The sequence below is a fragment of the Cajanus cajan genome, chromosome 2, assembly GCF_000230855.2.
Source record: "Cajanus cajan strain Asha chromosome 2, NIPB_CcT2T_4, whole genome shotgun sequence".
Classification (NCBI taxonomy): domain Eukaryota; kingdom Viridiplantae; phylum Streptophyta; class Magnoliopsida; order Fabales; family Fabaceae; genus Cajanus; species Cajanus cajan.
This window is the reverse complement of record NC_138518.1, coordinates 44,274,748-44,285,624: the sequence shown is the minus strand read 5'-3', so window position 1 is coordinate 44,285,624 and position 10,877 is coordinate 44,274,748. Positions and strand designations below refer to the sequence as shown.

The following is a 10,877-nucleotide window of genomic DNA, read 5'->3' as shown; positions in this document are numbered from 1 at the left end:
AAATCCGTCACAAATTTCGTCACTGAATCAAAAAAAAAAAATTTGTGACGGATTTTGTGACGGAAAAACTTTCGTCTCTAAAAATCCGTCACAAATTTCATCGCTAAATAGAAAAAAATGTTTGTGACGGATTTTGTGACGGAATGAACTTCGTCTCTAAAAAATCCGTCACAAAGTTCGTCACTAAAATGAAAAAATTTAGTGACGGATTTTTCCCTCTCAAAATTCCGTCACAAATAGGTTAATATTTTGTGAAAAATTTGTGACAAATTGTTTCCTCTCAAAATATTAAATTTTATTTATGAAACTTATATATTTAAGAATTATGCATAATTAAAGAAAATATGTTAAATTTTTTTTAAAAAAATAATAAAATGAAAAATATTTTATTTCATTAAAGGACTGAAAAAATTATGAAATTCATTTAATTAAATAAAAAATTGTCAATTTTGAACATAAGATGTAACACCCCAATTTTTTTATAAAGAGTATTTTTGTATTAATGGCATTTTCGTATTTAGTAATGGTATTTTCGTAATTTTAATAGAGAAATGAGGGTATTTTTGTAAATTTATTATTAATGGCATTTTCGTAATTTTTAATGGCATTCTCGTAATTTTGTTAAAGTTTTTGGGGTATTTTTGGTTTCTGGAACGGGCCGTTCCAAATGTGGAACGGGCCGTTCCAAATGATAAAATTGTGTATTTTTGGGACGTCCAGAACGGGCCCAGAACGGGCCGTTCTCCAAAGGAGAACGGGGCGTTCTCCTTGCAGAACGGGCCGTTCCAGAAGGAGAACGGGGCGTTCTCCTTGCAGAACGGGCCGTTCCAGAAGGAGAACGGGGCGTTCTGCTGGGTTTTGGAACGGGCCGTTCTGATTTCAGAACGGGCCGTTCCAGTTGAAAATTTTGCGTAGATTTGAAGGGTCCAGAACGGGCGTTCCACTTTTCGGAACGGCCGTTCCGGATAGGTCCGCGAAAATGCCTATAAAAAGGCCCCTCCTCCCTCTCAAATCCTCACACCTCTCATCTTCTCTCCCTTCTCTCTTTTCTTTCTCTCTCTACTTCCTGCTGTTGATGGAAGGAGCTTAGGGGTGGAGGTTCTACCCTAGTTCCGGTCCCGATTTAAGGAGAGAGAAGAGAAAGTTCTGCCCGAATTTTGACTACCGTTTAAGGAAAAAGAAGAGGAGGTTCTGCTCAAGTTACTATTCATCCAGGTACGGGGGAAAAGGGGATTATTTATATGTAGAGTACATGAGGGAATTGGGTAGAGGAAGAATTTCTTAAGATTATGATTTTATAATTATTTTATTTGAAGAATCATTAGTTCTATTGAAATTATGTGTTGAGGTTTATAGATATGCCAAATTGTAGGAATAATGATCTGGGAAGAAAGAAGAAATCATAAATGCTGTGAACTAGAATTTGGAATAATTATGAGTTTCACTGTTATATTAAAATTGATTATCTTGTTGATTATTATGATTTATGAATATTATTGCTATATTACTCGTTAAGAATGGATGATCTTGATGTGAATTGCTTGAGGGGTGTGTAAATCCTCATTTTGTTGGGCTTATCTGTTGTGTATGTGATGTGGAATTGTGTACGTGATGTGAATTTAAGTTATGCAATGAGAAGTGTGGAATGTGAATGAGATGTGAATGAGATATGATTGTGGTACTGATGACCAGGGGTGAGCACGGCCCTAAGCTGATGGGTAGCGTGACCTTGGCACAGTGTTATGTCAGGGGTGAGCACGGCCCTAGGCTACTAAAAAGGGTAGCGTGACCTTGGCACAGTGTTATGTCAGGGGTGAGCACGGCCCTAGGCTGGAAAAAAGGGTAGCGTGACCTTGACATAGTGAAATTTGTGTGGATTATGAATGAATTGTAATGTTCAAGTGGATTGTGATGGATTGATGTAATTGTGAATTGAGGTGTGAAAATGATGAATGGTTGATAAATTATGATACACACACACACACATATATATATATATATATAGATAAATGCTTATGAATATTTTATTAAATAATGAGTTATTATGAGATTATATTGTGATGTGTTTGTATGTACTTTGCATATAGATATTTTCTTTTCTCACCGTATAAACTGTGGATATTTTAGGAGAAGAAGATCCAGCTACGAATGGCTTCTAGGATGCCAACAGTTAAAATTCTGGGAATGCTCTGATAGTGTGACATCGGGGCAGAGGATTTCTAGGATGAAATATTTATGTGTATTTGGCACTGTAATATTGTTTTGAAAACAATTTGTAAAACTCTCGTGTTTTATGTTTTATATCTCTATTAATGTGATTGTCGAATTTTTATGTGAACCCTTTTACCAACTTAGAAAATTTAACTTTCTTAAATGTATTATAATTTTTTTTTTATATATGTGTTGGGGTAGTAAGGGTGTCACATTTAGTGGTATCAGAGCAGGCCGATCCAATCGGCCGTGAGTAATGAGTCTACTATGCTTGTTTGGTAGATTAATAATGTGATGAGTTGATTGATGTGCTAATGAGATGATTAATTATGTTCTTATTTATTTATTTGTGTGCATTGTATTCTCAAGATTTGTCTTATAGACATGATATAACTTGATGATGCTATTTTTGATTGATCTTTTCATAATTTCTTATTTGTTTGATATTTTTTACGTAAAAAGACCTTAGATTTGGATGATTTAAGAGTTTACGGTTAATGGAATTTAGGAATCTATAGTAGTAAGCAATTGAATCAAAGGTGGTTGTATTTGAGAATTGGAGTTTTGATATTTTGATGAGAGATTGGAATGTTCCTTGAGTATTGGTGCTTGCATGTTAACTTTATGGTTTAGGTAGTATGTAAATTTTATTCTAAGTCCTTTGTGAACTATTTTGGAAAGCTTGAATATGAGTTTAAGGTGGAAAAAAAAAATGAGTTTGGAATGGTTAAGGTATTTTGTGAAATGTTAGTACACTAATGCTAGTATGATAATTCCTTATGTCTGTTGTTTATTTGATTGTGTACTATTTTCTTAGATTATGGCTGGTAGGAATGACCGTGCAATTGCTGATGCTCTTCAAGCATTAGCACAAGCTGTAAGTAACAACTATAGGACTGAAATCGCTCCTAATTGGTTAGAGCGATTTCAACGAAATAATCCACCTACTTTCCAAGGAGGATATGACCCAGATGTTGCGATGAATTGGCTAATGGAAATCGAAAAGATTTTCAATGCCATGGAGTGTCCTTTCACTCAGAAAGTGAGGTTGGCTACCTTCATGTTGACTGCTGATGCCCATTTTTGGTGGGAAGGAGCACTTCAAAGGATGATTGATGGAGAAATGCAATTGAATTGGGACAACTTCAAGAGGGTTTTTCTTGAGAAGTATTTCCCGGATGATGTAAGAAGCCAGAAAGAAGTTGAATTTCTTGAACTAAAGCAAGGGAATGACACAGTGGCAGAGTATGCTGCAAAATTTGATGCCTTGGTTCGCTACTGTACTCATTACCATGGTGAGGATGGCGAAAGGGCTAAGTGTATTAAGTTCGTGAATGGCCTTCGCCCTGAGATAAAAACAGCAATCAATTATCAAGAAATTTATCACTACCCAACTCTTGTCAACAAGAGTAGAATTTACGACCGTGACAATCGTGCACGTGCTGACTATTACAAGGGAGCTGGAGGTCCTATGCGTACCACAAATTCTAGTGCTTTAGGTAAAAGTAAACCTTACACCAAGTCTACTAGGAATTCAAGTTCTAAGGTGAATAATCAAGATTCGATGCAACGAAAGAGTCAATCTCCAATGGTTGGACAAACATCAAAATGGGGGAGTGAGGGTTCTGTTCCACGCGATAATTGCTTCAACTGTGGGAAGACAGGTCATAAGGCATATGAGTGTTGGGTACCAAGAGTGATAACATGTTACAACTGTTACGAGAAGGGACACAAAGCTCGGGAGTGCCCCAAGAATAAGAAAGAAACAACAGAGGTTGAAGGGAGGGCTAGCAAGCCTAGAGCCACAGGGAGAGTATTTGCCTTGAGTGGTGTTGAAGCTACTTAATCCAAAGATTTCATCCAGGGTATGTGTTTCATCAATGGAACCCCTCTAATTGTTTTATATGACTGGTGCGACTCACTCTTTTATATCACGTGTATGTCTAAATTACCTATTTTTTTTCCTTGTCTTTTGAACTAATAGTAGAGACACCCACTAATGGTTCAGTGATCACTTCTGATGTCTGTCCAAGGTGTCCCTTGACTATTGTTGGTAGAGAATTCATGGTTGACTTAATTTGTTTGCCGATAAGTTAGCTAGTGAAATTAGGAGCTTCCTTGGATTGGCTGAATACTATAGAAAATTCATAGAGGGATTCTCCAAGTTAGCATTACCTTGACAAGTTTGACTACGAAAGGAGTTGTGTTTGTATAGGATAGTAAATGCAAGGATAGTTTACCGGGCCCTTGAGGAAAAGTTGACTAGTACACCTGTTTTAGTATTGCTTGACTTTTGTGGTTTATTGTGATGCTTCTAAAATAGGTTTGAGTGGAGTGTTGATGCAAGAAGGAAAGATAGTGGCTTGTGATTCTAGGCAACTGAAAACTCATCATAGGAATTACCTTACTTATGATTTTAAGTTAACGGTTGTAATATTTAGAGACATTGCCTATATAATTATAAGCTTGAGGTATTTATTGATCGTTAGAGCCTCAATTATTTGTTGACTGAAAGAGTTAAGTTAAGTTTAAACTTCTAAGAGGACTAATATTTCAAACTTAGTTGTTATTTGAGTAAAGTCATTGTGGTAACCGATATTTTGAGTAGGAAATCTTTATATTTATTTTCCTTTATGATTAGAGATTCAAATTAGGGATTTAAGTTTGACTTATGAGATTACTCTTAATAGTGTAAAACTAGGTATGACTCGAATACTAAGTGGATCGTTGAAAGAAATTGGAGAAGCATAATTAGTTGATTCATTTGATAACAAGATATGAGATTATAGGATAAGGTGATGGATAAGAATTTACCATTGCAAAAATTTCGAGGACGAAATTTCTAAAAGGAGGGAAGAATTGTAACACCCCAATTTTTTTATAAAGAGTATTTTTGTATTAATGGCATTTTCGTATTTAGTAATGGTATTTTCGTAATTTTAATAGAGAAATGAGGGTATTTTTGTAAATTTATTATTAATGGCATTTTCGTAATTTTTAATGGCATTCTCGTAATTTTGTTAAAGTTTTTGGGGTATTTTTGGTTTCTGGAACGGGCCGTTCCAAATGTGGAACGGGCCGTTCCAAATGATAAAATTGTGTATTTTTGGGACGTCCAGAACGGGCCCAGAACGGGCCGTTCTCCAAAGGAGAACGGGGCGTTCTCCTTGCAGAACGGGCCGTTCCAGAAGGAGAACGGGGCGTTCTGCTGGGTTTTGGAACGGGCCGTTCTGATTTCAGAACGGGCCGTTCCAGTTGAAAATTTTGCGTAGATTTGAAGGGTCCAGAACGGGCGTTCCACTTTTCGGAACGGCCGTTCCGGATAGGTCCGCGAAAATGCCTATAAAAAGGCCCCTCCTCCCTCTCAAATCCTCACACCTCTCATCTTCTCTCCCTTCTCTCTTTTCTTTCTCTCTCTACTTCCTGCTGTTGATGGAAGGAGCTTAGGGGTGGAGGTTCTACCCTAGTTCCGGTCCCGATTTAAGGAGAGAGAAGAGAAAGTTCTGCCCGAATTTTGACTACCGTTTAAGGAAAAAGAAGAGGAGGTTCTGCTCAAGTTACTATTCATCCAGGTACGGGGGAAAAGGGGATTATTTATATGTAGAGTACATGAGGGAATTGGGTAGAGGAAGAATTTCTTAAGATTATGATTTTATAATTATTTTATTTGAAGAATCATTAGTTCTATTGAAATTATGTGTTGAGGTTTATAGATATGCCAAATTGTAGGAATAATGATCTGGGAAGAAAGAAGAAATCATAAATGCTGTGAACTAGAATTTGGAATAATTATGAGTTTCACTGTTATATTAAAATTGATTATCTTGTTGATTATTATGATTTATGAATATTATTGCTATATTACTCGTTAAGAATGGATGATCTTGATGTGAATTGCTTGAGGGGTGTGTAAATCCTCATTTTGTTGGGCTTATCTGTTGTGTATGTGATGTGGAATTGTGTACGTGATGTGAATTTAAGTTATGCAATGAGAAGTGTGGAATGTGAATGAGATGTGAATGAGATATGATTGTGGTACTGATGACCAGGGGTGAGCACGGCCCTAAGCTGATGGGTAGCGTGACCTTGGCACAGTGTTATGTCAGGGGTGAGCACGGCCCTAGGCTACTAAAAAGGGTAGCGTGACCTTGGCACAGTGTTATGTCAGGGGTGAGCACGGCCCTAGGCTGGAAAAAAGGGTAGCGTGACCTTGACATAGTGAAATTTGTGTGGATTATGAATGAATTGTAATGTTCAAGTGGATTGTGATGGATTGATGTAATTGTGAATTGAGGTGTGAAAATGATGAATGGTTGATAAATTATGATACACACACACATATATATATATATATATATATATATATATAGATAAATGCTTATGAATATTTTATTAAATAATGAGTTATTATGAGATTATATTGTGATGTGTTTGTATGTACTTTGCATATAGATATTTTCTTTTCTCACCGTATAAACTGTGGATATTTTAGGAGAAGAAGATCCAGCTACGAATGGCTTCTAGGATGCCAACAGTTAAAATTCTGGGAATGCTCTGATAGTGTGACATCGGGGCAGAGGATTTCTAGGATGAAATATTTATGTGTATTTGGCACTGTAATATTGTTTTGAAAACAATTTGTAAAACTCTCGTGTTTTATGTTTTATATCTCTATTAATGTGATTGTCGAATTTTTATGTGAACCCTTTTACCAACTTAGAAAATTTAACTTTCTTAAATGTATTATAATTTTTTTTTTTATATATGTGTTGGGGTAGTAAGGGTGTGTAAGGGTGTCACATAAGAAACTAAGACATTCATTAAAAATATTTAAAAAAAAACTTGTGAAATTAAAAAAAAAGAATATTAATTTAATTTTGGCTTAATTACATTTTTGATCCCTCAAGTATTGTAATTGTGCAATTTTGATCCCTAAGATTTTAATTGGATAATTTTAGTCCCTAAAGGATTGTAATTGTGCAATTTTAGTCGTTTAATTTTTAATTGAACAATTATAGTCCCTCAAAAATCATAATTGTGCAATTTGAATCTCTCCCATTAAAAATTTAATAATTTTAAAATTTTAATATATATATATATATATATAATAATAATAATAATAATTTAAAATTATACAATTATTTGCTTATTTAAGTTAACATATACTATAATTTTTATTAATGTAACAAATGATATATATTTATTATTACTAAATAAATAAAATTTATATATTATTAATAATTTAATATTGCTAATAAATTAATATCAATAATATTTTTAGTATATTTATAGATAAATTGATAATTTGATAAATATAAGTTAGTATATATTAATATACTTTTACAAAAATATAAATATAGTAGATATATAAGATATGTATATTTATATTTTTGTAAAAGTATATTAATATATAATAAGTTATATTTATCAAATTATTAGTTTATGTATAAATATACAACAGAACAATCAAAAAGCAAAATATAAACTTACATAGTTTATTTGTTTCTCTCAGGTTCTCTTAAGAACCCACAGAGTACTCTAATCCATACAATAAACATCTTACTCATATAATTGTCTCTTACAATTGCATTCCTTTATGGTGTGTTTGGATGAGTAATTTTACAAATTCAAGGAATTTGAAATTCTTGATATTTGAATTACTTTGATTTCAATTTCTATCATTGTTAAAATATTTTGTTTGGATAAGTCAATTCAATTTTTTTTAAATTTTAAATTGTTAATTTGGATATGATAATATGATTCTATCATGATAAAATTGCTTTTAAAAGGATATTTATATGTTGAGATTTTTAAATAAAATTTTATAAAAAAAATGTTAACCAATTTTTAAATATTTAATAATTTTAAAAATTAATTTAGTTAATATTTAATAATTTTTAAAGTATTTTTGAATATTCAATAATTAAAAATATGAAGATATAAGATAAAATATATAAGTGAAATAAGGGAAAAAAATATGAGGAATTTCAAATTCTTACATTTTTGGGAGAATTTGAAATTCTACTATTTCAAAGAATTTCACAAATGCTTGGAATTCAAATCAAAAGATTAAATTTTTATTTGGGTTTTCTTTCATGAGGAAGAAGACGAACTGCCCGAATATAAGTGCAGATGCGCCGAGTAATCGATTACATTAATATGGTAATCGATTACCCCTTTTCAGATTCTGTGCATTTTGCCCCTGGTAATCGATTACACTACTCTGTAATCGATTACATATATCAGAACAAGCAAACACGCACTGGTAATCGATTACATGACCATGGTAGGCCACTAAACCAAAAGCAGCTGATAGTCAGGGCGCAACTATTTTTACTTAAGAGCGTAGAAGCCCAAGTTTGAGAACGGCCCGTTTTGGGCTACTTAAAAATCAAAATATTACAAAATTTAATTTTCATAAATATTCATTATTAAAATACTAATAATTATTAAAAACCTTTAAAACATTCTATAAAAGTCATTAAAATAACTATAAGAAGATAATGTCCACAAATATAAAATAAATAATAATTAACTAATTTATTTATTTATTAAAAAATATCTTTCTAATTTCATAATTTTTAATTTTATATATTTCAAAAGTATTAATTTAGTTATTTATTGAAAAATATAAAATAAATAATATATATATATATATATATATATATATATATATATATATATTTCAAAAGTTGAAATGAAATAAGAGATCAAACATGTTTAATTCAAATCAAAACTCATCTATTTGTGAAATTAAATAGATATTCATACATCTCATGCAACAAGGAATACAACAGAACAATCAAAAAGCAAAATATAAACTTGTATAGTTTATTTGTTTCTCTCATGGTTCTCTTAAGAACCCACAGAGCACTTTAATCCATACAATAAACATCTGACTCATATAATTGTCTCTTACAATTACAAATGCATTCCCTTAGGTTTCTCATAGGAACCATAGAGATATTAAAATTATACATTTATATTTAAATATAAGAAAAATAACAAAAGAAGCATGTATATCCAGAACGGCCCGTTCTGGAATCACATTTTAAGGTACAACAGCCATGTCTGGAACAAGTTTAATATTGATTAAAAGATAAATAAAAGTATACAAATTTTTAGACTTATAAATTTCACTTTATTATATAAATCAACAAGTTTAATATTTAAAAAGATAAATAAAAGTATATATAATTTCAATATATTATTGTAAATTTAATATCTATACTAATATATAAAGGGAATATAATTTTCAGTAACTACTTTGGTCTCCATTTTTTTTTGGACCATTATACCCTTTTATGTTAAAAAGTTAGAAAATTTTTTTTTAATCAAATTTAAGAATTTGAAACTAATAAATCATTTTTACAATAATTACTTTTACTTTTTATTTTTACATGAATTATTTTATCCTTTATTTATTTTTTAATAACTACTTTTTTATGAGTATTTTTTTATTTTTTTCTTTTAATTTTTTTTAATACAATGCAGACACGAAGTGCCTTTTTCTTGCTAGTAATTATAATAATAATTATTTTATTATCTTTATATTTAATTTATTGTAAAATAATTAAATTATTTTATTATCTTTATATTTGATTACTTTGTACGTTTATTAATTTTTGTATGTGAGTAGAGTAAATTACATTATTTTTAAAAAAATATTGTGTTTTTTGTTATATATTTATGTTAAGATAATTCTATAAGATATAGTTTAGATATACTAGTTTATCCTCTCCTAATTTCTAATTTAGTTTCCTTAGTACTTGAATCTGAATGATTTTCATGTTATTGAATTGATGGATACAATAAAATAAATAGACATAAAACATAATCAATCCCTAAAGTTTAGGAATTTAGATAAAACTGACTAAGGAAACTAAACAATAAATTAAGAGAGTATAAACTAGTATATCTAAACTATATCTTATAGAATTATCTTAACAATTTATATTGTTTATAATATAAATATATTTAAACAAAGAATTTAATTGTTTCGGTAATAAAAAATTCATACGTAAAAATTAAATTCAATATATAATTTAAATAAAATTAGGTATATACATACTAAATCAATTATTCATCTTTCGATATAATACTTGATTTCTTTTGGTTATGATATTTTAATATATTTTATTTAAAATATCAATTAACATATTTTATTATTATTATTATTATTTAATTTATTGTAAAATAATTAAAATATTTAATTTAACATCATTAAAAAAATAACCATTATAAAATTTATTTTTTTAGTTTAATTATTTATTATAATACTTTTTAGTTACTGTATTAACCAAAAAAATATTTTTAATTAAAATATATTTTTGAATTTTAGTTAATTCATTATCATTCACTCACTTTATTAAAAAGTGATAAAATTTAATTAATTTAATAAAATAAAAACTTTAAAATAAATATCTAAAATCTTTAACAATTTCTTAAATACAAATATTTAATTAATTAATTTTAATATATACTAAATTTAATATTAGAAAATTTATAAATATTTTAGTTATAATTTTTATTATCTTTTGAATTAATATTGGATTTCTTTTGATTATGAAAGATAGTAAATAAAATTTAAAATCTGAATGAGTTTGTTTGATAAAAATATTTAATTAATTTTAATATAATAAATTTAATATCAAAATATTTACCTA

General features: G+C 29.9%; 1 protein-coding gene and 2 long non-coding RNA genes across 3 annotated transcripts; all 3 read left to right on the top strand.

The window, feature by feature from the left end:
- Window positions 1-467: 467 nt before the first annotated feature.
- On the top strand, window positions 468-2,338 carry LOC145955286 (uncharacterized). Its single transcript, XR_014431912.1, has 2 exons — window positions 468-1,215; window positions 2,128-2,338. It is a non-coding gene; the product is annotated as an uncharacterized LOC145955286 (long non-coding RNA).
- A 596-nt stretch (window positions 2,339-2,934) lies between these two features.
- LOC145954936 (uncharacterized) lies at window positions 2,935-4,057 on the top strand. Its single transcript, XM_083069629.1, has 3 exons — window positions 2,935-2,943; window positions 3,029-3,253; window positions 3,380-4,057. The coding sequence occupies exons 1-3, from the start codon at window positions 2,935-2,937 to the stop codon at window positions 4,055-4,057; spliced, it is 912 nt and encodes a 303-aa protein (XP_082925755.1).
- A 964-nt stretch (window positions 4,058-5,021) lies between these two features.
- On the top strand, window positions 5,022-6,914 carry LOC145955285 (uncharacterized). Its single transcript, XR_014431911.1, has 2 exons — window positions 5,022-5,783; window positions 6,704-6,914. It is a non-coding gene; the product is annotated as an uncharacterized LOC145955285 (long non-coding RNA).
- The last annotated feature ends 3,963 nt before the right edge of the window (window positions 6,915-10,877 follow it).

Coding starts and splice junctions, on each gene's coding strand:
- LOC145954936 (XM_083069629.1), top strand. Junction 3,254..3,379: donor AGTGTCCTTTCACTCAGAAA/GTGAGGTTGGCT, acceptor TTTCTTGAGAAG/TATTTCCCGGATGATGTAAG.